General features: G+C 43.3%; 2 protein-coding genes and 2 non-coding genes across 25 annotated transcripts in view; all 4 read left to right on the top strand.

Annotated features, from left to right (window-relative positions):
- CHD8 (chromodomain helicase DNA binding protein 8) overlaps window positions 1-22,110 on the top strand; it is a 71,422-nt gene extending 49,312 nt beyond the window's left edge. For 10 of the 22 annotated variants that reach the window (XM_009427430.5, XM_009427434.5, XM_054665902.2 and 7 more), the window contains 25 exons: window positions 251-427; window positions 1,419-1,562; window positions 1,819-2,074; window positions 3,620-3,830; window positions 4,071-4,266; window positions 4,780-4,947; window positions 5,147-5,326; window positions 5,750-5,860; window positions 6,192-6,388; window positions 6,650-6,849; window positions 6,931-7,111; window positions 7,192-7,281; window positions 7,557-7,660; window positions 9,309-9,438; window positions 11,393-11,468; window positions 11,933-11,987; window positions 12,166-12,373; window positions 12,796-13,004; window positions 13,086-13,805; window positions 14,027-14,175; window positions 14,472-14,774; window positions 15,335-15,448; window positions 15,639-15,818; window positions 16,218-16,334; window positions 21,132-22,110. In XM_009427430.5, the coding sequence (XP_009425705.3) occupies window positions 251-427; window positions 1,419-1,562; window positions 1,819-2,074; window positions 3,620-3,830; window positions 4,071-4,266; window positions 4,780-4,947; window positions 5,147-5,326; window positions 5,750-5,860; window positions 6,192-6,388; window positions 6,650-6,849; window positions 6,931-7,111; window positions 7,192-7,281; window positions 7,557-7,660; window positions 9,309-9,438; window positions 11,393-11,468; window positions 11,933-11,987; window positions 12,166-12,373; window positions 12,796-13,004; window positions 13,086-13,805; window positions 14,027-14,175; window positions 14,472-14,774; window positions 15,335-15,448; window positions 15,639-15,818; window positions 16,218-16,334; window positions 21,132-21,695 (5,040 nt within the window). In that variant the 3' untranslated portion in view covers window positions 21,696-22,110. The remainder of the gene's footprint in view (window positions 1-250; window positions 428-1,418; window positions 1,563-1,818; window positions 2,075-3,619; window positions 3,831-4,070; window positions 4,267-4,779; window positions 4,948-5,146; window positions 5,327-5,749; window positions 5,861-6,191; window positions 6,389-6,649; window positions 6,850-6,930; window positions 7,112-7,191; window positions 7,282-7,556; window positions 7,661-9,308; window positions 9,439-11,392; window positions 11,469-11,932; window positions 11,988-12,165; window positions 12,374-12,795; window positions 13,005-13,085; window positions 13,806-14,026; window positions 14,176-14,471; window positions 14,775-15,334; window positions 15,449-15,638; window positions 15,819-16,217; window positions 16,335-21,131) is intronic. The other 12 variants (XM_003314244.7, XM_054665905.2, XM_054665903.2 and 9 more) reach the window with 3 other exon arrangements.
- Window positions 9,860-9,969, top strand: LOC112205482 (small nucleolar RNA U6-53/MBII-28). Its single transcript, XR_002939434.1, has one exon. It is a non-coding gene; the product is annotated as a small nucleolar RNA U6-53/MBII-28 (small nucleolar RNA).
- Window positions 15,028-15,131, top strand: LOC112205483 (small nucleolar RNA U6-53/MBII-28). Its single transcript, XR_002939435.1, has one exon. It is a non-coding gene; the product is annotated as a small nucleolar RNA U6-53/MBII-28 (small nucleolar RNA).
- Window positions 22,111-22,461: 351 nt separating the features above from the next.
- Window positions 22,462-24,357, top strand: part of SUPT16H (SPT16 homolog, facilitates chromatin remodeling subunit) — a 33,314-nt gene continuing 31,418 nt past the window's right edge. The window contains exon 1 of the mRNA XM_528703.8: window positions 22,462-23,444. Coding sequence (XP_528703.2) covers window positions 23,379-23,444 — 66 coding nt within the window. The 5' untranslated portion in view covers window positions 22,462-23,378. The remainder of the gene's footprint in view (window positions 23,445-24,357) is intronic.

The raw sequence follows: 24,357 nt of genomic DNA, 5'->3' as shown, positions 1-24,357 counted from the left end.
TAAAAAACGTCTAGCCTCTCATTCAGTGAGTCTGTCATTTTCCCAAGAAGCTGAATATGTTGAGGAAGCAATGTATCTTACATTCAGTGATATGGCACTATTTTTCAGGAAGATAAACAGCGGTGGAGGTGGGTGGTGGTGCAGTTTGTATTGCCTATTAAACATGCCTTAATATAGACAAGTAATTCAGAAAAGCTCCTCATTTAGGTACATTTTTGGTTTTTTCTGACTTTACTGCCTTCATGCTTAGGGACGCCTCATCCCAGGCGCATACAAGTTTGACGCTCTGATCACCACTTTTGAGATGATTTTGTCAGATTGTCCTGAGCTTCGTGAAATTGAATGGCGTTGTGTTATCATTGATGAAGCCCATCGACTGAAAAACCGTAATTGCAAGCTGCTTGATAGTCTCAAGCACATGGACCTGGTGAGTTCCACACTGACTTGTGAGCAGAAACACCTGGAATAAACCGTAATTCCTTGCGGTATTAAAATAACCCTAGTTTAGCAGAGAAGAAAAGTCTGAATCGTGGTATTGAACAGTGGGGATGACCTATGGGAATGGTAACCTGAAAGTCGTGTAAAAGTCATACATTTTAGAATTGGGAAGTTTAGTGATAACCAGAAGAGGAGGTGGGAAACTATATTGGTTACCTATTATTACTACATAACAAAATACTCCAAAACTTAATGTCCTACAACAACTATATTTTTCATGATCTTCTAGCTCAACCACTTAGGCTGAGTTCAGCTAGTTGGTTCTTATGACGATCTTGCCTGGAGTCAGTATTGCTGCAGCTGACAGTTGATGCTGGTTTTTATCTGGAGCACCTGGGTTCCACATGGCCTCTCATCCTCCATAGGCCAGATTGGGCTGCTTTGTGTGGTAGTCTCAGGGCAGTATTCCAAGAGGGCAAAAGTAGAAACAGTAACCTTTGAGATAGGCTCTGAAACTCACACAGTGTCACTTCTGCTACATTCTTGTTCTTGCAAGTAATAAGGCAAGCCTAGGGGTGAACCTTGTTAGGAGGAACAGCAGCAAATTAATGACCATATTTAATCCAGCTCAGTTACATTCCATAGAGGACAGCAGATTTTAGGATATCTGTGGGGAGTTGAATATGGAGAGACATGTGTAATTGGAATAAACATAATCAGAATTACTGTTTTTTAATTTGCTTATAATATTTATGTTATTTCAATACATTAATGTCAGAGGGATTTCTTGAATGCTTTGTGTTTATCGAAAGAGGGGACAAATGGAAGAAAAATTAATGGACCAGTGATCTGGTCCATTCTCATCATTTTATAGATAAAGGAATTAAAGGTTATATATGTTAAAGATTATATACTTGATAGGAAACCCCAGAAGTCCTTCATGTTTTTAAATTTTATTCTTTTGTTTCCTCCATTTCTAGGAACACAAGGTGCTACTCACAGGAACACCATTGCAAAATACTGTAGAAGAACTGTTTAGCTTGCTTCATTTCTTGGAACCGTCACAATTTCCCTCAGAATCAGAGTTTCTCAAGGACTTTGGGGATCTCAAGACAGAGGAACAGGTAGGAAATCTATCTGATGAGTTACTAACTCAGGACAAAGAAGGTGAAGTTTGTACAAGGCAGACATCTGTTGTCATGGGTATCTCAAGGGTCTTTCTGAACTCCTTATAACCTTGTGCCTGCATCATTTGTGGCATCATCCAAAGTATACATTTCTTAGATAGTGGAAAACTCTAATTTTTCCATGTTTCTACATAATGTGAGAATGTTTGCCCTCATCTTATTGATTTATTTTTCTCTCTGTAATGGACCACAGGTTCAAAAGCTACAGGCCATTCTTAAGCCAATGATGCTGAGAAGACTCAAAGAGGATGTTGAAAAAAACTTGGCACCCAAACAGGAAACTATTATTGAAGTAGAGCTGACTAATATCCAGAAGAAATACTATCGGGCTATTTTGGAGAAGAATTTCTCCTTCCTTTCCAAAGGGGCAGGTCATACCAACATGCCTAATCTACTTAACACAATGATGGAGTTGCGCAAGTGCTGCAACCACCCATATCTCATCAATGGTGAGGGAATGCTTGGTATATACCTGAACTTCTGTAGTACCTGTGTTTACTTTCCGGATGATTCTCCTTGGGGACAATGGATGCATTGACTCATCCAACCTAATTTAGGGTGCGGACTGAGGAATGGGAAATGGTTCTCCTTTTAAAAGAGACTCTAAGCCTGGGCAACATGATGAAATCCCACCTCTACAAAAAATACAAAAATTAGCCAGGTGTGATGGCAGGCATCTGTGGTTCTAGCTACTTTGGAGACTGAGCTTGGTGGATTGCTTGAACCCAGAAGGCAGAGGTTGCAGTGAGCTGAGATCACACCACTGCACTCCAGCCTGGGTGACAGAGTGAGACCCTGTCTCCAAATAAAGTAAATAAAAACAATCCTTATTTGGAATGTTTTTCTGTAGTTCTTTCTACCCCTTTGATCCTACATAATCTCCAAGATTAAATAGGATTTGCTGTTTAGAATTGCATGAATAAGAACTCAGATTAGCCACACAGTGGCATGTACCGGTAGTCCCAGCTACTTAGGAGGCTGAGGCAGGAAGATCGGTTGAGCGCATGAGTTTGAAGCTAGCACTGTCTCAGAAAAAACACTCTTAGGTTACTCTGTTCCTTGGATAAATGTCCTCATCGACACTCCATTTTGCTGTTTCTGTCTCTTTTGGGTGCTGATAGTGAGTTCCATCTTAGTCCTTGTCCACATATTTACATCTTTTTTTAAACCCAGTTATCATAGGCTTGCCTTACTTAGCGTATTTTGTATGACACATCTGAGGATGATTTAAGTTTTTTTTTTCTGTTTTTTTTTTTAAGATGGAGTTTCACTCTTGTCGCCCAGGCTGGAGTACAGTGGTGCGATCTCGGCTCACTGCAACTTCTGCCTCCCAGGTTCAAGTGATTCTCCTGCCTCAGCCTCCCAAGTAGCTGGGATTACAGGCGCCTGCTACCACACCCAGCTAATTTTTTGTATTTTTAGTAGAGACAGTGTTTCGCCACATGGGGCAGGCTGGTCTCGAACTTCTGACCTCAGGTGATCTGCCCACTTCGGCCTCCCAAAGTGCTGGGATTACAGGCGTGAACCACTGAGCCCGGCTGATTTTTTTTTTTTTTTTAAGGTGGAGTTTCGCTCTGTCACCCAGGCTGGAGTGCAGTGGCGCAATCTCAGCTCACTGCAACCACCACCTCCCGAATTCAAGCGATTCTCCTGCCTCAGCCTCCTGAGTAGCTGGAACTACAGGCCTCCGCCACCACACCTGGCTAATTTTTGTATTGTTAGTAGAGACGGGGTTTCACCATGTTGGCCAGACTGGTCTCGAACTCCTGACCTCAAGTGATCCACCTGCCTCGGCCTCCCAAAGTGTTGGGATTACAGGCATGAGCCACCGTACCCAGCCGATTTAAGACTTTTTTGTGCTGAAATTCTGTGTGTGAGAAATGTTGGTCTTAAGTCAAATTACATTTTTTTTCCCTTTGCTTTCTTAGTTAAATAGACTACAACCTTAATATGGTTCACTGGATCTCAACATAATTTGATTTTTCTTTTGGCAGGTGCTGAAGAAAAAATCCTAACAGAATTCCGTGAAGCTTGCCATATTATACCTCATGACTTTCACCTGCAGGCCATGGTTCGTTCAGCCGGCAAACTGGTTCTTATTGACAAGTTGCTTCCAAAGCTTAAAGCTGGTGGCCATAAAGTTCTGATCTTCTCTCAGATGGTACGCTGCCTAGACATCCTAGAGGATTATTTAATCCAGAGGAGGTAAGAAAAGAGTCATCCTAGCCTGTGGTTACTCTGTCCTCATAAAGCAGCAAAAAGTAGGAGGGCCTGGATTTAATTAGAGTTCACCAATTGCAATAAGAGAAGTTTTTAAGATTCTCACTCTCAACTTGGGTTTTTGACCAGCTTTGATATGGGAGTACTGGTATTGATCCTAGCCTGCTGTTTTGGTCTCCACTTCTGCTTAGCCACCTACATTTTTTTTCTGCGATTCCCATACAGGTACTTATATGAACGTATTGATGGGCGAGTTAGAGGCAACCTTCGACAGGCTGCCATTGACCGCTTCAGCAAGCCTGACTCAGACCGCTTTGTCTTCTTACTGTGTACCCGGGCTGGTGGACTTGGTATTAATCTTACAGCTGCTGATACCTGCATCATCTTTGATTCAGACTGGAATCCACAAAATGACCTGCAGGTAAAGGAATTCATTGTCTTAGGGACTAACTACCTAACTTGGGAGATTTTTCAACAAGAATAGGATCTTTTAGAAAGACCTTTCAGAGAGTTTGGAATTGTTTCCTTAGTTGAGGGTGGCAGTTAGGTCAGGGAATCAGTAAACGTTTTCTGTAAACGACAAGACAGTAAATGTTTTAGGCTTTGTGAGCCATCGAGTCTTCGTTGCAACTGCTTACCTCCAAGTCCTGTAGCGCAAAAACAGCCATAGATAATATGTAAATGAGTGGGTGGTCCCACCTGTGTCCCCACTGAACTTTATTTTTAAAAACAGATGTCCACACAGACTTTAGTTTGCTGACCCCTGGTCTACATGATGGGGTGATAATTTCATCTTGAAATTGACTCTTGGTTTTGAGTTGATCTCATGGATGCTCTATAGAGGTGAAAGAATCATAAATTGGTATTTTGTATCCTTTCCCTTGCTAATTTTATGATATCTTTCTCCTTTCCTTTCATTTTTATTTTAAACCAGGCCCAGGCACGATGTCATCGAATTGGGCAGAGCAAAGCTGTAAAGGTGTACCGCCTCATCACTCGTAATTCCTACGAGAGAGAGATGTTTGATAAGGCCAGCCTCAAGTTGGGGTTGGATAAGGCTGTGCTTCAATCCATGAGTGGTCGGGACGGCAACATTACTGGAGTGAGTCCTCTTAGTTTATAGATAAGTTTGTAGTAGATCATTGTGATAGAGGGAAACAAAAGCTATTTGTACACAGGGATTTGACTACCTTGTTTGGATTCTCAATTATTATTTCTTAAAATATAATAGCTAAAATATTATGGCATGGTTAGATATTATTCTCTTGATAGTCTTTTCATCTTTCTATTGGTTTTTACAGATCCAACAGTTCTCTAAGAAGGAGATTGAAGATCTTTTAAGAAAAGGAGCATATGCAGCCATCATGGAGGAAGATGATGAAGGCTCCAAGTTTTGTGAAGAGGACATTGACCAGATCTTGTTAAGACGAACTACAACCATCACCATTGAATCTGAAGGAAAAGGTTCCACCTTTGCTAAGGCATGTTCTGTCTATGCCAGAGGCTAGAAAAACACAGAGACCAGAATCTCTAGGATTTAATTATGTTTTTATGCTGGGGATGGTGGCTCATGCCTATATTCCCAGCACTTTGGGAGGCTGAGGCGGGCAGATCACTTGAGGTCAGGAGTTCGAGACCCAGCCTGCCCAACATGGTGAAACCTCATCTCTACCAAAAATACAAAAATTAGCCAGGAATGGTGGCTTGCGCCTGTTGTCCCAGCTACTCGGGAGGCTGAGGCAGGAGAATCACTTGAACCCAGGAGGTGGAAGTTGCGGTGAGCTGAGATCGTGCCACTGTACCCCAGCGTGGGCAACAGAGCAAGACTGTGTCTCAAAAAAAAAAATGATTTTGCACCACTTAAAAAAAAAGTCAGCTTTACCTCTGCATTTGTTTTTCTCTAGGCAAGCTTTGTTGCTTCTGAAAACAGGACAGATATTTCTTTGGATGACCCCAACTTTTGGCAAAAGTGGGCCAAAAAGGCTGACCTAGACATGGATCTGCTCAACAGCAAGGTGAGCTGCTTCTTTTAGGGAGGAAGTATCGCAGAAGACCACACTACTTTCAGGAGTCTTTACAGCTACTCTGATTATTTGATGCTAATTGTGGTTTATTATGGTGTATTGTATACAAGGGCTGTTGTGGATACTTTCTACCTAGGAGGCCCCAGAAAAGTAGTTGCTTTCTGAATAATTTTGCTTTCTGTAGATTATTTTACATGTCATTTAAAAAAATCTCTGAGTATCTACACGTTACATCCAATGTTATTGTAATCCATAATTGTCTTATTCTTTTCCCATGAGCAAATCAGGAAGAGAATTACTTCTCCTTCTGTTCTCTTCATAGAATAATTTGGTAATTGACACACCTAGAGTACGAAAACAAACGCGCCACTTTAGCACTCTGAAAGATGATGACCTGGTGGAATTCTCTGATTTGGAAAGTGAGGATGATGAGCGGCCACGCTCCCGCAGACATGACCGTCATCATGCCTATGGGCGCACTGACTGCTTTCGGGTGGAAAAGCATCTCCTGGTATATGGGTAAGACCCCAACTTACCATTAGAGGTAGTGCATAGTGCATCTCCATCCTGATAGATACTCTTGGTTTGCCTTTCAAATTGGGGCCATGATCAAAGAAGGGATAATGTGAAAAAATATTTGCCTTGGAGGGAGTTTGTTCTGTTTATTCTGTTACCATGTTTTTTAAGATCTTTGTTTCACACCTTTTCAGAGACATGATTCTGAGGGACAGGGGACTGTCATTTCTCAGAAAAATGTTAATATAGTTTTCTGTTTTTTAGTTGGGGACGATGGCGAGATATTTTATCTCATGGACGCTTCAAGCGACGTATGACTGAACGAGATGTGGAGACCATTTGTCGGGCCATTCTCGTGTACTGTCTTCTACACTACCGTGGGGATGAAAATATTAAAGGCTTCATCTGGGACTTGATTAGCCCAGCTGAAAATGGCAAGACAAAAGAACTGCAGAATCATTCAGGTAATTATCAACTCTTTACTTTATGTTTTTCTATAGGTTAATCTAATCCTTTTCAGGTCCAAGGGTTTTTCTCAATCCAAGTCTTTGATGTCTCCCCTTTCCCAGGTCTATCTATCCCTGTGCCTCGTGGACGCAAAGGAAAAAAAGTAAAGTCACAAAGCACTTTTGATATCCATAAGGCAGATTGGATCCGGAAATATAACCCTGACACTTTGTTCCAAGATGAAAGTTATAAGAAGCACTTGAAACATCAGTGTAACAAGTAAGCATAGAATTAGCAGACATTTTCCCCCTCAAACTTCTACACTGTTACTGAGCCAGCTCTTCCTCTGTCCTTTCTAGGGTACTGTTGCGGGTACGAATGCTATACTACCTGAGGCAGGAGGTTATTGGAGACCAAGCAGAAAAGGTGTTAGGGGGTGCGATTGCCAGGTAAAATTCTGCTATATTTTTTTGATTTATGCCCTACCTTATTTGAGGGAAGATTGGTTTGCTTATTTCATTTTATGCTATCTTTGGGATACCTGATAATTTAAATCTATATATCAGGTCTTTAATACTATACTTGACACTAGTGGGAGGAAATAGGGTAGATGCATGAGTATTTAAATTAATGGATACAGGAAGATACCTATAATAACCTTTGCAAGGATTCTCACTTTAATTTCCTGCATTTCTGTGCTGACTCTGCCCTCTTATACCTTTAGTGAGATTGACATATGGTTCCCAGTAGTGGATCAACTGGAGGTTCCAACAACTTGGTGGGACAGTGAGGCTGACAAGTCGCTGCTCATTGGAGTCTTTAAACATGGTACGTATCTTCTCCTATTCTACTCCTTTCCTACTGAAGATTTATGTTCACGGATGGAACATTTAGCAAAATGCTCCTGAGAAATAACTCAGTTATCTGATTGATCTTCAATAAATTTGAGTAGGAAAGTAGTTCTTAAATATCCAGAGCAGAGCAATTAGTTCCTATAAATAGATGTTCAAGAAGGGCCAGATGGATAGGTAAATCTCAAGGTAGGGAGCCTCCCATCTGTTCTCTAATCACTGTTAGCAGTGTGTTACCGCACTGTATGCTATGGTAAGTTAGGGTCCCATGAATCAGGGCAGGTAATATACCCCAACTATTGTTAATAATAATCACACTTAATTTATATGACTTTCCTCTGGATGTGCGCTAGCATAACAATTGCAGCAGATCTTGTCGCAGTTGTATTTCTGGGTGAGTAGGCAGAGGGAAGGCTCAATAATGTCACCTCAGAGGCAAAGCACCACCTGCAGGGTGGACTCTTTCTGGATGTTATAGTCTGAAAGAGTACGGCCATCCTCCAACTGTTTGTTCACAAATATCAGATGCTGCTGGTCAGGTGGGATGCCCTCCTTGTCGTGGATCTTGGCTTTGACATTTTCACTGGTGTCACTTGGCTGGACCTCAAGGGTGATGGTTTTGCCTGTGAGGGTCTTTACAGAGATCTGCATCTCTATGTCAGCTTGGCTGCCTCACTAAAGAGAAAGAGCTGAAAATCTTCTGTTTTTCTACATGTCCCATTTGTCTAAATGTTCAGCAGTCTCTCTGATATAGGTATGAGGCAGCAGTTTTTGAGTGAAATAAAAGTAGAGTATAAGAAGGGAGACTGACTAGCCAAAACAAAAATGCAGTGGGGGTAAGAATATTTCCTTACTCTTATAGCAGTTTTGCCTAATGCCAAATCCCAGGCACTAAAAACAGTAAGTGTTAACTTTCAGCCAAGTGACTTTGTGAATTAGAATGTCTTTTTTTTAAAAGAATACTTTTTTTTCTATAAAATAAAAGTAATGGCACTTAATCTACATCTTTTTTGAGACGTTTAATGGGATAAATAAAATTGCAGGTGCTGGGCATGGTGGCTTATGCCTGTAATCCCAGCACTTTGGGTGGCCAAGGTGTGCAGATCAGGAGATTGAGACTATCCTGGCTAACACGGTGAAACGCCGGCTCTACTAAAAAATATAAAAAATTAGCTGGGCGTGGTGGTGGGCACCTGTAGTCCCAGCTACTCAGGAGGCTGAGGCAGGAGAATGGCGTGAACCTGGAAGGCAGAGCTTGCAGTGAGCCGAGATCGCACCACTGCACTCCAGCCTGGGCGACAGAGTGAGACTCCATCTCAAAAAATAAATAAATAAATAAAAATAAATAAAACTGCAGGCAAGGCATGGTGGCTCACACCTGGAATCCCAACACTTTGGGAGCCTAAGGCTATCAATCACTAGTTAAAAACTCTTCATGATTCTAAATTGCTATAAAAATGTTAAATATAGTAATAAACCCAGTAGTTGTCCAAGATAACATTCTAACTTTGTTTTCCATTATGAGCAATATAGAACATATTCTAATTATTCCAGCAGCATATAAAGTAAGCATAAAGCCAAAACAAATCTCTCATTTTCTTCAACTATGACCCTTTTTCTTCTAGGCTATGAGAAATATAATACTATGAGGGCAGACCCAGCCTTATGTTTCCTAGAAAAGGCTGGCCGACCAGATGACAAAGCAATTGCAGCAGAACATCGAGTGTTGGATAACTTCTCTGACATAGTAGAAGGGTAAGCATTAGTATTTATTCTTTTAAAACTCTAACTTGTGCCGTGAAATAACTCTAGCCTTGACTGAACCCAGTGGGATTCTTAATTGTAATTATACTCAAAAGTGATAGATCCTTAGCAAAAATAGGACCAGCAGAAAGGACTCCATAAACTGCATAAACCACATGTTGCCATAAGATACATCTGAGGGTGAAAATGAATGTCACTTGTAAATGGCTTATTTGATGTTCTATTTGGTTTGGTTTACAACACTCTTCTGTACAGCTACAGTAGCTGAGAGGATAACTGGTCTCTTGAAAGATAACAGCCAGCAGCTCTCATACGTTGCTTCTGTGGAAGAGCCTTAGGCGCTTTCAGTCCTGGTTTATCATCTCCCAATGGTACCTGACACATAAAGGTACTTATTTTGCCTGAAAACATGTCCCAATGATGAGTTGCCATGCTAATACTGAGCCACCAGGTAGGGCAGTGTTGCCCTGGTTTGGGTGCCAGTGAGTTTAACAAAACTTCTCACATGAAGATCTGAGGGGCATGTGAAACAGTTGGCTTAATTAATGAATACCTCCCCATTCCATCATGACTGAGAAATTTCTCTTTGACGATCACACCCTCAGTTTGCCTAGTGTAGGACCCTCAAAGGAAATTGGGTTATTTATTCATTGCAAATCATTTATGCCACCTGTCTGCTCAGAAGAACACAGTAATAAAAACAAAAAAGCGTGAACCATACAAATGAAATATTAAAAAGTAAATAGTTGGGGAGGAGGAAGAATTACATAATAAAAGTCAAGAAAAAGGAACTGTGTTGATCAAAGTGTTTCAAATTCAAGCAATTACGAATGGTACATTGTCAATTTCTTGTAATTATTTTTATTCCATTGGATGCTATACCAGACTGACCCAAAGTTTTGCACCTGGCCTGCTATTCCTGTAAACACGAAATTAAATACTAGGCCAGGCACTGTGGCTCATGCCTGTAATCCCAGCCCTTTGGGAGGCCACAGTGGGTGGATCACAAGGTCATCAGTTCGAGACCAGCATGGCAAATAAGGTGAAACCCCGTCTGTACTAAAAATACAAAAAAATTAGCCAGGAGTGGTGGCGCATGCCTGTAATCCCAGCTACTTGGGAGGCTGAGGCAGGAGAAACACTTGAACCCAGGAGGCGGAGGTTGCAGTGAGCCGAGATGGCACTGCTGCACTCCAGGTGATGGAACAAGACTCCATCTCAAAAAATAAATAAATAAATAAATAAATAAATAAATAAATAAATAAATAAAAGACTAGGACAGGATGGGATCACTTGAGCCCAAGAGTTTGAGACCAACCTGAGCAACATGGTGAAACCCCATCTCTACTAAAAATACAAAAATTAGCCTGGCATGGTGGTGGGCACGTGTAGATCCCAGCTACTCAGGAGGCTGAGGCAGGAGAATCGCTTGAACCTGGGAGGCACAGGTTGCAGTGAGCTGAGATCATGCCACTGGAATCCAGCCTGGCCTACAGAGTGAGACTCTGTGTCAAAGAATATATATATAAAAATAAAAATAAGGCCAGGTGTGGTGGCTCACTCCTGTAATCCCAGCATTTTGGGATGCCAAGGCGTGTGAATTATTTGAGCCCAGGAATTTGAGATGAGCCTGGGCAATATAGCAAAACCCCACTTCTAAAAAAATATGAAAATTAGCCGGGTGTGGTGGCACACACCTGTAGTCCCAGCTACTCAGGAGGCTGAGGGAAGAGGATCGCTTGAGTCCAGAAGGTTGAGGCTACGGTGAGCTGTGATAGGGCCATGACACTCCAGCCTGGGCGACAGAGTGAGACCCTGTCTCAAAAATAATACTAATAAAGATTATTTCATGCTGGATATATGTGTGGCTAGGTCTTCATCCTAGGTTCCCTTAGTGATAGAAGATACATTATTAACATTTTCTTGTGCCTCTGCATAATTTTAGGGTTGACTTTGATAAAGATTGTGAAGATCCTGAATATAAACCACTCCAAGGTCCCCCAAAGGACCAAGATGATGAGGTAAGGAATTCTCATTTGAGTCTCACTTTTCTCTATTACTAAATAGTTTTAAGTCTTCAGCCATTCTCTGAATCTTGAAATATATTGGTTAATTTATAATACAAAATGGAAAATGAATTATACCATTTGAGAATAGAAAATATTAATGGAAAGGACTGTAATGCCAGTAGGGGGAGATCAGGGATAACTTTGTGGAGGAGCTGGACACTGAAAGATATTATTTGACTAATAAATTCCTGACTTCTATTATCTTCGAGTCGTTAATAGGAACTGACCTTTCAGGTTCTACTTTCTTGTTCTTTTAGTTGATTGTTTCCAAGTTTTTATGGGGATATATTTCTTTAGAAGTTTTTCTTGATCCCTTGGTGCCATAGAAGGACACACACAAGAAAGTGATTTCAGAGTGCCAACTTCCCCCCCTTTCCCTCCCCGCTCCATCCTATTGGGTGGATCTCCTTCTCTAGGGTGATCCCTTGATGATGATGGATGAGGAGATCTCAGTGATTGATGGAGATGAAGGTAAACTTCTAGGTCAACTAGTATAATTCTGTGTGGGGTGGTGGGTTGGGGAATTATTCACTGAATTCTGTCCTATCCTGGGATTTCTAAGAGCTTTGCCTTTGGGTGGGTTAAAATACTAGTATTGCCTCTACTACCCTTGCTATACTTCCTATTCATTCTACTTTGTTTTCCACAGCCCAGGTGACCCAACAGCCAGGCCATTTATTCTGGCCTCCGGGCTCTGCCCTAACAGCTAGGCTTCGGCGTCTAGTAACAGCATATCAGCGCAGCTACAAGAGAGAACAAATGAAGATAGAGGCTGCAGAACGTGGGGACCGGCGAAGGCGGCGTTGTGAAGCAGCCTTCAAGCTGAAAGAAATTGCACGGCGGGAGAAACAACAACGGTAAAATATAGCTGGGAACTTGTGCTGATCTGTGTTTTCAGTTATGGTCCCTATACTGAAAGCCATCTCAGGAAGGATTTATTTGGAATTCTCTACAGAGGGACCATCTTTTCTGCCTTGGGTAGTTAAACCTGTAGAAATTAAAACCTCACTTGCATGCAGTAATCATTAACTCTCAGGTAGGTCTCCTGTGTAGACATTTTCATTGATATTTGTCTGTGTCTTTTCCCCCTTGGCTCTGTAATTCTTACTCATTACAGAGTACCTCTCACTACCTCTTCTGGGCCTTTTTTTTTTTTTTTGCGTCTACTTTCAATTTTTGTGTTTTCAGATATTCTAAAACACATTAAAAAATAACCAGTTTTCTTGTGTTCTTCTGATGTGTTCTTCTGATTATTGTTGCCCTACTTTTCCTTTTGTAGATGGACAAGGCGTGAACAAACTGATTTTTATCGAGTGGTGTCTACGTTTGGTGTGGAATATGACCCTGACACCATGCAGTTCCATTGGGATCGCTTCCGCACTTTTGCTCGACTAGACAAAAAGACAGATGAAAGCCTTACCAAGTACTTCCATGGCTTTGTGGCCATGTGCCGCCAAGTATGCCGCCTTCCCCCAGCAGCTGGAGATGGTAAGCAAGATTGCAGAGTGGGTGAGGATGGATGCCAACAGAAGCAACTCTGTTAATTTCTTCTACTCCTGTCTCTTGCAGAACCCCCAGACCCTAATCTGTTCATTGAGCCCATCACTGAGGAGAGAGCCTCACGGACTCTCTACCGTATAGAATTGCTTCGGCGCTTACGGGAACAAGTTTTATGCCACCCCCTTTTGGAAGATCGGCTGGCATTGTGTCAGCCTCCTGGTCCTGAATTGCCCAAATGGTGGGAGCCTGTTCGGCATGATGGGGAGCTTCTAAGAGGGGCAGCCCGCCATGGGGTGAGCCAAACAGACTGCAACATCATGCAGGACCCAGACTTCTCTTTTCTGGCTGCCCGTATGAATTATATGCAGAACCATCAAGCAGGAGCACCAGCTCCATCCTTGTCACGCTGCTCTACTCCACTGCTGCACCAGCAGTATACCTCACGCACTGCCTCACCATTGCCCTTGCGCCCAGATGCTCCTGTTGAAAAGTCACCCGAGGAGACAGCTACCCAGGTCCCCAGTCTGGAGAGTCTGACTTTAAAGCTAGAGCACGAGGTGGTGGCCAGGAGCCGACCAACCCCACAAGACTATGAGATGCGAGTATCCCCCTCTGATACTACCCCTCTGGTTTCCCGGAGTGTTCCACCAGTCAAACTGGAGGATGAGGATGATTCGGACTCTGAGCTGGACTTGAGCAAGCTGTCACCATCTTCTTCTTCTTCCTCATCCTCATCCAGCTCCAGCTCCAGCACTGATGAGAGTGAGGATGAGAAGGAAGAGAAGCTAAGTGAGTGCATGTGACAGGCTGTTGGCCCCCTTCCCTATTTCCCCCTCTCTTCTCTTTCCCTTTTCTAAATGCATCCTCTTGAGAGAGATTTGGATTTTGATTTGATAAAATGTCAAAAGAGTGCCATTCTTTGGGCCTTTATTCAAAGCCCATATAATACCATTACCATATGACATTATTCTTCCATCTTTTCTCACACATTCTATGGGCTCTCTTACCAGCTGACCAGTCCCGCTCAAAGCTCTATGATGAAGAGAGTCTCCTGTCCCTCACTATGTCCCAAGATGGATTCCCAAATGAAGATGGAGAACAAATGACCCCTGAGCTTCTGCTACTGCAGGAAAGACAAAGAGCCTCTGAGTGGCCCAAGGTAACAAACAGCCTCATCCCTGGACATGTAGAGTCCAGAAATACAGTGTAACATTATATCCGGGGAAAAAGGAACATATGGTTCTGGTTTTTTAAAATTGTGTTTATTGCTGCAAGTTTTTTTTTTTTTTTCCAGGAAACTTCCCAGTTGACTTAGGAATCTTAATAGTATTAACTTCCTCTTTTCTGCCTTATGATTTTTACCCATCCTGGTAGTGATGGCACTATTGAGTATCACAGGATGACACAGCTAGTACTCAGACTCTTAAAATGGTATTTCTTTCTTTCCCCATTCAGGATCGTGTCCTGATAAACCGTATTGACCTCGTCTGCCAGGCTGTACTCTCAGGGAAGTGGCCTTCTAGCCGTAGGAGCCAGGAAATGGTAACAGGAGGAATTTTGGGGCCAGGCAACCACTTGCTAGACAGTCCCTCATTGACTCCTGGAGAATATGGTGACTCTCCAGTCCCCACACCACGAAGTAGTAGTGCAGCTTCCATGGCAGAGGAGGAAGCATCCGCAGTCAGCACAGCGGCAGCCCAGTTCACCAAACTTCGCCGAGGCATGGATGAAAAGGAGTTTACAGTTCAAATCAAAGATGTAAGCTCAGCATTTGGGCATTGGGAAGTGGGGAAGGAGGCTGGAATCCTTGCTGTAACTAATTTTACTAATAGGTTACTAAACTCATTTGGTTAGCTAATTTTAAAAATGAGAAAACAGAGCTTACAAAGATCCATTTAGGAAGAATCATTTTTCCTGGTTGTTTTCCTTATTGAACCCTATTGATTATTAATCCTATTAATATTCAACAAAAGTTTCTTAAATTAGTATGCTTAGGAATAGCAGGATTTTGCCCCTGTGATGAGTTGCCATGCTAATACGGAGACACCCGGTAGGGAGTTTTACCCTAACTTGGGTGTTGTTGAAATAAACTCTTTCTCGTAAATGCTGAGGGGCACTAGGTGAAGAAGTGAAATCTTTCTAAGGAAAAAGTGTGTATGTTTTCTTGTATTTCTAATTTTACCCTTTAGTCAGATGGCCTTCCTTCTCACCATCATTGGGCAAGAGGATGACCTATAGCCCACATCCCTCAAAGCTTAATCTTTACTTTGAAAAACATGTACCATATGATGTCTTGGGTGGGTGGGTTGTCTTCCTAGGAGGAAGGATTGAAGTTAACATTCCAGAAGCACAAGTTGATGGCGAATGGAGTAATGGGAGATGGACATCCACTGTTTCATAAGAAGAAGGGGAACAGAAAGAAGCTAGTAGAGGTGAGTGGTAGAGAAAGTCTTTAACCTGACGATTAGATTGTCTTTTTATTCCCAATAATTGATGAAGGCAGTGGGACTGCGGGAATGGAAAATACTAGAGTCATTTCATGACTACCATTGGCCCTGCTCCCCCTCCCTCCCTCCCCCAAAGAAGAGTATGTGCTCATGGGGGTGGATTCTGGGTTTGCAGCTGGAGGTGGAGTGCATGGAAGAGCCTAATCACCTTGATGTGGACCTGGAGACCCGGATCCCTGTCATCAATAAGGTGGATGGTACTTTGCTGGTGGGTGAGGATGCCCCTCGCCGGGCTGAACTGGAGATGTGGTTACAGGGTCATCCAGAGTTTGCTGTTGATCCCCGATTTCTAGCGGTGAGTGGCAGTCCCATCCAGCAAGATTTAAAGTCATTCCTTTGGTATTTAAGCTGCATGAGAAAGAGAAAGCATGACATACTGTATCATCGTTTCTGTATCTGCAAGATAAGGGTAATAATTAATAATACCCAGTCTTCCAACCTCACAATTGTTGTGATGCCCAAAATAAAATAATGTTGAAGTACTTTAAGTGCTAGGCAAATATTTACTATTGAACTATTATATAAACCACCTAATATTTTTTGGAGAGATCCCACTTAATGGCAGTTTTCCACTAGGATGAATCCTTTATCTATGTAATAAGTGTTTATTATCGAACAAAAGACACTAGTACTTTAATAATTACTCCAGAGAAGATTTCTATTCCTCTAGGATAACTGATTTTTTCTATTGCAGTATATGGAGGATCGCAGAAAACAGAAGTGGCAAAGATGTAAAAAAAATAATAAGGCAGAATTGAACTGTTTGGGAATGGAACCAGTACAGACAGCTAACTCTAGAAATGGGAAAAAGGTGAGAGAAATTGCAGCATTACCACTCTATTCCCACACTAGATGTGAGATTACAAGTCTTTCAATGATGATTGTGACTAATGTTATTTATCTTTTTTCCTATGTTTGTTTGTGTGAAGAATTATCTTGAGTTCACCAATAAGGAAACCGGAGTTTTCTGGGGTTTTTTTTTTTTTTTTTTTGAGACGGAGTCTCACTCTGCTGTCATGCAGTGGCACAATCTTGGCCTACTGCAACCTCCGCCCGCCGGGTTCAAGCAATTCTCGTGCATCAGCCTCCTGAGTAGCTGGGATTACAGGCACCTGCCACCGCGCCTGGCTAATTTTTGTATTTTTAGTAAAGATTGGGTTTCACCATCTTGGCCAGGCCGGTCTTGAACTCCTGACCTCGTGATCCACCCACCTCGGCCTCCCAAAGTGTTGGGATTACAGGCCTGAGCCACTGCACCTGGCCCAGAGTATTTTTATCAGTATTTTTGCAGTCCTGTGGTATCTTCATCTCTAGGAGAGCATAACATTCTAAAAACTAACTTTAGTACTTGATGCATATGAAAATTTAAGAATTAGTAAGATGGGTTAGAGAGAACATTCAGATCTTACTCTGTTCTTCTATTGAATAACTAAGGGATTTTGGACAAATCCTTTAACCTCTTCAGTTTTTACATCCTGAAAAGTGAGGGTTTTAAAGCAATTTCTTAAGTTTTCTGTTTTTTTGAGACATGGTCTCACTCTGTCACCCAAGCTGGAGTGCAGTGGCAAAATCTCAGCTCACTGCAACTTCTCCCTCCCCTGGTTCAAGCCATTCTCCTGCCCAGCCTCTCAAGTAGCTGGGATTGCAGGCGTGCACCACCAGGCCAGGCTAATTCTTTGTATTTTTAGTAGGGACGAGGTTTCACCACGTTGGCCAAGCTGCTCTGGAACTCCTGGCCTCAAGTAATCCACCCGCCTTGGCCTTCTGAAGTACTGGGATTACAGGCTTCAGCCACCGCACTCGGCCTTAAGTTTTCTAATTCTATATATTTTAGAAGTGTTTGGAGAGGTCTACTAAGGAAAACAGTCATGAGATTTCCCAATATATAAAGGTTGAGAATCACTAATAATATGTCAGTAATGGAAAAAGCAGAGGAAACTATGTTTTGTAATTCATAATAAATTTGTCCATTAAGTTATTCTATATTTTCAAATTTACTTATACTTTTATGATGGATAATAGGCCATTTGGTGGATTAAGTACCCACAGTTTATTCTTTCCACCAAATTACAACTGCAAAAGTTTCTCTTGGCTATGCTTACCTTACTTTCTGCAATAGTTGTATTTGTTTTTTAATCTTTTATTTTTTTGAGACAGAGTCTTGCCCTGTCACCCAGGCTGGAGGGCAGTGGCACAATCTCAGCTCACGGCAAGTTCTGCATCCCCGGTTCAAGTGATTCTCTTGCCTCAGCCTCCCAAGTAGCTGGGACCACTGGCGCATGCTACCATACCCGGCTAATTTTTGTATTTTTAATAGAAAGAAGGTTTTGCCATGTTGGCCAGACTGTTCTCAAACTCCCGACCTCAGGTGATCCACCTGCCTCAGCCTCCCGAAGTACTGGGATTACAGGCATGAGCCACTGTGCCTGGCCAATAGTTGTAATTTTTTTTTTTTTTTTTCTGAGACGGAGTCTTGCTCTGTTGCCCAGGCTAGAGTGCAATGGACTGATCTCAGCTCACTGCAACCTTCACCTCCCAAGTTCAAGTGATTCTCCCGCCTCAGCCTCCCGAGTAGCTGGGATTACAGGTGCGTGCAACCATGCCCAGCTAATTTCTGTATTTTTAGTAGAGACAGGGTTTCACCATGTTGGTCAGGCTGGTCTCGAACTACTGACCTTGTGATCCACCCGCCTCAGCCTCCCAAAGTGTTGGGATTACAGGCGTGAGCCACAGCGCCTGGTCAATAGTCGTATTTTTAAAGCATACATAAATCATTGTTTTAAATGACATAGAGTCATTTAAAATGGATTAGCACTTGTGTATACTTGCCTTATCTAATTATTCCCCCATTTGATCTTCTATAGAAATCTTTATACACATACAGTCATCCCTTGGTATCTGTGAGGGATTGGTTCCAGGACCCCTGCAGATACCAAAATCCATGGATGCTCAAGTCCTTTATATATAAAATGGTGTAGAGCCAGGTGCGGTGGCTCTTACCTGTAATCCCAGCACTTTGGGAGGCTGAGGCAAGAGGATCACTTGTGCCCAGGAGTTCAAGACCAGCCTGGGGACCCCAGTGGGACCTTATCTCTACAAAAAATTAGCTGGGCGTGGTAGTGCAGTCCTCTAGTATCAGCTATGTGGAAGCTGAGGCAGGAGGATCACTTGAGCCCAGAGGCTGAGACTACAGTGACCCATGATCATGCCACTGCACTCCAGCCTGGGCAATAGAGTGTGAGACCCTGCCTCAAAAAATAAATAAATAAATAAATAAATAAATAAATAAATAAATAAATAAAATCATGTAGTATTTCCATGTAACCGACGCACTTCCTCTGATATACTTTAATCTCTTGATTACTTATAATACCTAACACAATATAAATACTATGTAAATAGTTGTTACACGGTATTGTTTTAAAATCTGTAGTATTTTCTCGTGTTATTTTTTAGTTTCTTGTTGTTTTCAAATATTTTCAATCCACAGATGGTTGAATCCATGGATATGGAAGGCTGACTATGTGCATACACATATATTTATGTGTCTATATAACCACATGGAATATCTTTTAACAAAATTAATTTTAAAGTAAACTATCAATATTTTGCATTTAACAAGTTTGAAACATAAAATATATGTAGATTTATGAGGCTTATTTTTATATTGATGGAAGTGTTACCATGGGAGAATGTTTCAGTTTTCCCTGTTAGCCTCGATGAGAACAAGAGTGCAATAAACAGAATGGTTGATATGGGAAAGGCTGGTGGCTAGAAGGCTAATGCCATCTCTGTCTTTAATTTAACATTATAGAGCAGCCTGTAAGAAGGGCTTTTCCTTCACTGTTACCTATTTTTACCTCAAGTACTTCTGCTACTCCCTTATAGTCAACTGAAACTCTTAAGAAATATCATAGAAAATCACAGAAAATCCTAATATGACTAGTACAGAATTCTTTTTTTTTTTTTTTTGCTTGAGACAGAGTCTCGTTCTGTAACCCAGGCTGGAGTGCAGTGGCATGATCTCAGCTCACTGCAACCTCCGCCTCCTGGGTTCAAGCGATTCTCCTGCCTCAGCCTCCTAACTGGGATTGCAGCCATGCACAACCACACCCAGCCTTTTTTTTTTTTTTTTTTTTTTTTTTGATACAGAGTTTCACTCTTGTTGCCCAGGCTGGAGTACAATGCTGTGATCTCTGCTCACCGCGATCTCCGCCTCCTAGGTTCAAGCGATTTTCCTGCCTCAGCCTCCCCAGTAGCTGGGATTACAGGCATGCGGCACCACGCCCAGCTAATTTTTTGTACTTTTAGTAGAGATGGGGTTTCTCCATGTTGGTCAGGCTGGTCTCGAACTCCCAACCTCAGGTGATCCGCCTGCCCTCAGCCTCCCAAAGTGCTGGGATTACAGACGTGAGCCACCACGCCTGGCTGACTCCCGGCTAATTTTGGTATTTTTAGTAGGGACAGAGTTTCGCCATGTTGGCCAGGGTGGTCTTGAACTCCTAACCTCAAGTGATCCACCTGCCTCAGCCTCCCAAAGTGCTGGGATTACAGGCATGAGCCACCACGCCTGGCCCAGAATTCTTAATATAGAATTGACAGTGAATCTAGCACTACGTTATTCTTGGGACCTGCAGGAATAACTTCTATCTTCAATGAACTTAATCAGAATTTTTAGTCAGAACATCTAGAAGAAGCCATTTAAAATTCAGATATGTAAGTTTTTTATCAATGTGGAACAAAAATTATTTTATTAAATTTAGTGAGGAGTTTCTGACAGTTTTTTTGGTGTTCTAGACATGTAGAAATCTTTATCTGATCTGTCTTGAATTTACCCTGCTTTGATGTGCTAATAGAGGATATTATTGTAAATGTCAATTCACATAGTAAGAACAAGTGAACATCTTGCCATCAGGAGACACGAGTGATTTTTTTTTTTTTTTTTTTGAGACGGAGTCTCGCTGTCACCCAGGCTGGAGTGCAGTGGCGCGATCTCGGCTCACTGCAAGCTCTGCCTCCCGGGTTCACGCCATTCTCCTGCCTCAGCCTCCCGAGTAGCTGTGGGACTACAGGCGCCCGCCACCTTGCCCAGCTAATTTTTTGTATTTTTAGTAGAGACGGGGTTTCACCGTGTTAGCCAGGATGGTCTCGATCTCCTGACCTTGTGATCCGCCCGCCTCGGCCTCCCAAAGTGCTGGGATTACAGGCGTGAGCCACCGTGCCCGGTCACAAGTGATTTTTTTTTATGTGCATTTACTAATTCATTGTCTTACCCAGACCCCTTCTTAACAAAGGTAAGCATTTGTGAAATGGTTGACTAAAGTAAAGATACAATATAGTCATGGGGAAAAGAAGCAAAAACTGGTTAATATGAGTTTCGGTACAAAATCATTGATCTTAACTTTAGTATCAGAATGTTTCAACCAGCTAAGTCCAGCATTTCCTCCTTCCCATTACCACCAATCAAGCCTAGTATGGCTGTGCTTGTTTTGCCTCTTCTAAGGTACATTCAGTAAAAAAGCATTGTAAGCTAGGACTCTGTTGGCTTTGGTTTCTTTTCTTTTTTCCCCTTTCTTTCTTTTTATAATCTTCTATTCCCTCCTCCTAGGGTCATCACACTGAAACGGTGTTCAACCGGGTTTTGCCAGGGCCTATTGCACCAGAGAGCAGCAAGAAGCGGGCCCGTAGGATGCGACCAGACCTTTCTAAGATGATGGCCCTCATGCAGGGTGGAAGCACTGGGTCTCTATCTCTGCATAACACGTTCCAACACAGCAGTAGTGGCCTACAGTCTGTGTCATCTTTGGGTCACAGCAGTGCCACTTCTGCATCTTTGCCTTTTATGCCATTTGTGATGGGTGGTGCACCATCATCCCCTCATGTAGACTCCAGCACCATGCTTCATCACCACCACCACCACCCCCACCCCCACCATCACCACCATCACCATCCAGGCTTGAGAGCCCCTGGCTACCCCTCTTCACCAGCGACTACCGCCTCTGGTACTACCTTGCGGTTGCCACCACTGCAACCTGAGGAGGATGACGATGAGGATGAAGAAGATGATGATGACTTATCTCAGGGCTATGATAGCTCAGAAAGGGACTTCTCACTCATTGATGATCCTATGATGCCAGCTAACTCAGACTCCAGTGAAGATGCTGATGACTGAAGCCCCAGCATGGGCCCCATTGCTTGGGCGGCTGCTGTATTTTCATTTACTCTGGCCCTTGGACTATGGAAACGTGGGAGGGGCAGGGGAGATGTGGGGAAGTCCAGGACTCCAGGAGGTGAAAAGGAAAAAAAAAAAAAAAATGTACCTGATTGCTCCCAATTATGAGAGGATTGGGTGGGCAGGGGAACTCCTAAAATAATACATGACCACTTCCTCATTTCTGGGGAAGGAAAGGAGACTAGAGCAGCTGGTGCGCTCACCCCTCCCTAGTCACCTCCATTAACCACAGACTATGTAGCGCTGGCCCTAGCCTCTGGCAGAGCCTGTTCCTGGCCGAACTGTGGATACAGCTGGAGGGTCAGGAACTGTTACCTTCCTTCCCCTTGGCATTAATAAATTTAAGTTAATCCTTTTCCACTCTTCCTTTGTTCTATGTTTGCTCAAACCCAGTGTATTGATTTTGAGTTGTTAATGGTGGATAATTTCAGCACCACTTTCCTTAAGTTCAATACTATTTATACTAAATTGCCTTACAGCAGACAAGTCATCTGTACTCCTCTAAAGGGTATATATAAATGTAGACTGTCCAGCTGGCTAAAGGCAAGAGAATTATTTAAGGTAAATGGTAGGTAGGCAAACTTCTGGATTCAAACTCCAAGTTTTTAGAAGAGACAGGGAGCAAGAATGTCATCAGGAACCATTTATGTTTTGTTCCTAATTAACTGAAGTAACGGTTATTTGGGGGAAGCCATAGAATAGTGCCAGTTTTCATGAACTGCAGCAAGGGGACTGGCCAACTGGAAGGATGCTGCCGCTACTTGGGCTCAGGGGGTGGGGTTGTGGGAAGGAACTAAAAGTTTGTAGAGCCCCTCAAGTCATCTGTTTCCTCTGACTTACACCATCCCACTGCTCAGTTAAAGCTTGCGCATATTATTTTCCTTTCGAAAACTAGGTTCCTCCCCCAGCTTGGGTCGTAGTTTATCACGAGGCTGGGCTCCATTTCCCTGGTATGAGTTCTCTGTCCCCGCGGAGCGCTTGACCCAGCATCCTGGCACCGAGGATCCCTCCAGTCCTGGAGCAGTCAAGGGCTTTTGCATTCCCATCATTTCTAGGAGGGGCGCATGCCCAGTTACACTGTAGTAGTCCCACTTTTATCCCACGCTAGCTCCCGCTCTTTCCGCTCCCCCTTCCTTTGCAGATGGGGTGGAGCTATAACACCCGCGCGCGGCAGCTCTTGTGGGGCGGGGCAGGCACCGCCTCCTTCGCTTCGTCTAGGGACTGCCGCCTCGGCAAAAAGTCTGAGGTCCTGGAAACCGCCGCTGGGCTGAGAGTTAATAAGGGCGGAGGCAGACCGTCACGTGACGACGTCGATTCGCGTGCGGCAGTGGCGAAGTTGACAAACCCCGCGAAAATCGACTCTTTGCATCGCACATTTTGTTGATTTTCCCCCGTTTTTCTTTCTCTCTTTCCCCCGTCCATCCGAAAGAGGATTGGAAAAAAAACAAAACAAACAAACAAAAAAAACCCTAACGCTGTTGGGACCCGGAAGCGGAAAGGGCATCTTTGAGGTCGATACTTCCGGGTCATTGGGAGAGTGCGGGATTCCTGGGCCGAGAGCGGGTGGCTGAGCCGGGACCTCGCGTGATTCTCGGAACCCGAGGAGAAGCGGCGTCCGGGGCTATGGCTGTGACTCTGGACAAAGACGCTTATTATCGGCGAGTGAAGAGACTGTACAGCAATTGGCGGGTGAGGAAGATCCTGTAATTTTTCCTAGGGAGCCCCCTTAGCCATCCCATAATAACCCTGTTTCTCGGCGCCCTTTTTTCTCTTTCGGTCAGGAATTCCCGGGTTCTGTGCCTCACCCTTTTCGTTGCTCCCGAATCATTCACCGGAGGCGGCCACGAACGCTGCCCCTTAACAGGGAATCCCCTGCATTCACCCTGTCCTGCGGCCATCACCATCTTCCCCGCGTGCCAGCCTTGGTCATGCATAGCAGCACCTCTCGCAGTCTCTTCCCGCCCTAGAAGAGGCAACATCCTTCCCTCCTACTCCGTGGTCACGTCTTGCTGCCCTCTCCTGCCGTGTTCTCACGCACTCGCTCTGTCCCTCCAGAGCCACAGTATTCCACCCCTGGTCCCGCCAGGATTATAACCGTCTTCGTAAAGGAGAGATGGAAGGGCAAGGAGGATGTCAATCGGGCTCTTAGCGTTTATCGTTTGCGGGGCTTTTGCTGGAGTTAAAAAAAGAAATACTGCTCACGCGCAACCGCCTCATGTTCTAGGCCCTGCTGTGGGTTACAGAGAGGGACCTAACGCTGAAAGCCTGCAGACATTAGTAATACCAAAACAAAACAAAACGATGCCTAAAACCTTATTAGTTCCTTGGTAGCGTATCCGGGGCACGTGTTCATTAAAAGAGCTGTGGCAGTTCCCAGTTTTTTAAAGATTCGGCAGTTTTGCTGCTCTAAAAACGTCCACAGTTAAAACTTATTTTTATGATGTTAACTTACTAATTGAGCAAACATTTGGTTGCATTCTGTGATGCAGTCTGAGTTGGCTAGCTTAAGTCTTGCCCCTGAACCCTGTCATCAAGGGAAGATACAGCTAATAAAGATTTTTTTTTAACCTGAAAAACGTTTTGAGAAAAATGATCAGTTCTC

Source organism: Pan troglodytes, chromosome 15 (genome assembly GCF_028858775.2).
Source record: "Pan troglodytes isolate AG18354 chromosome 15, NHGRI_mPanTro3-v2.0_pri, whole genome shotgun sequence".
NCBI lineage: Eukaryota > Metazoa > Chordata > Mammalia > Primates > Hominidae > Pan > Pan troglodytes.
Note: the sequence above shows the minus strand (reverse complement) of the source record. Positions and strands in the feature narration are given on the sequence as shown.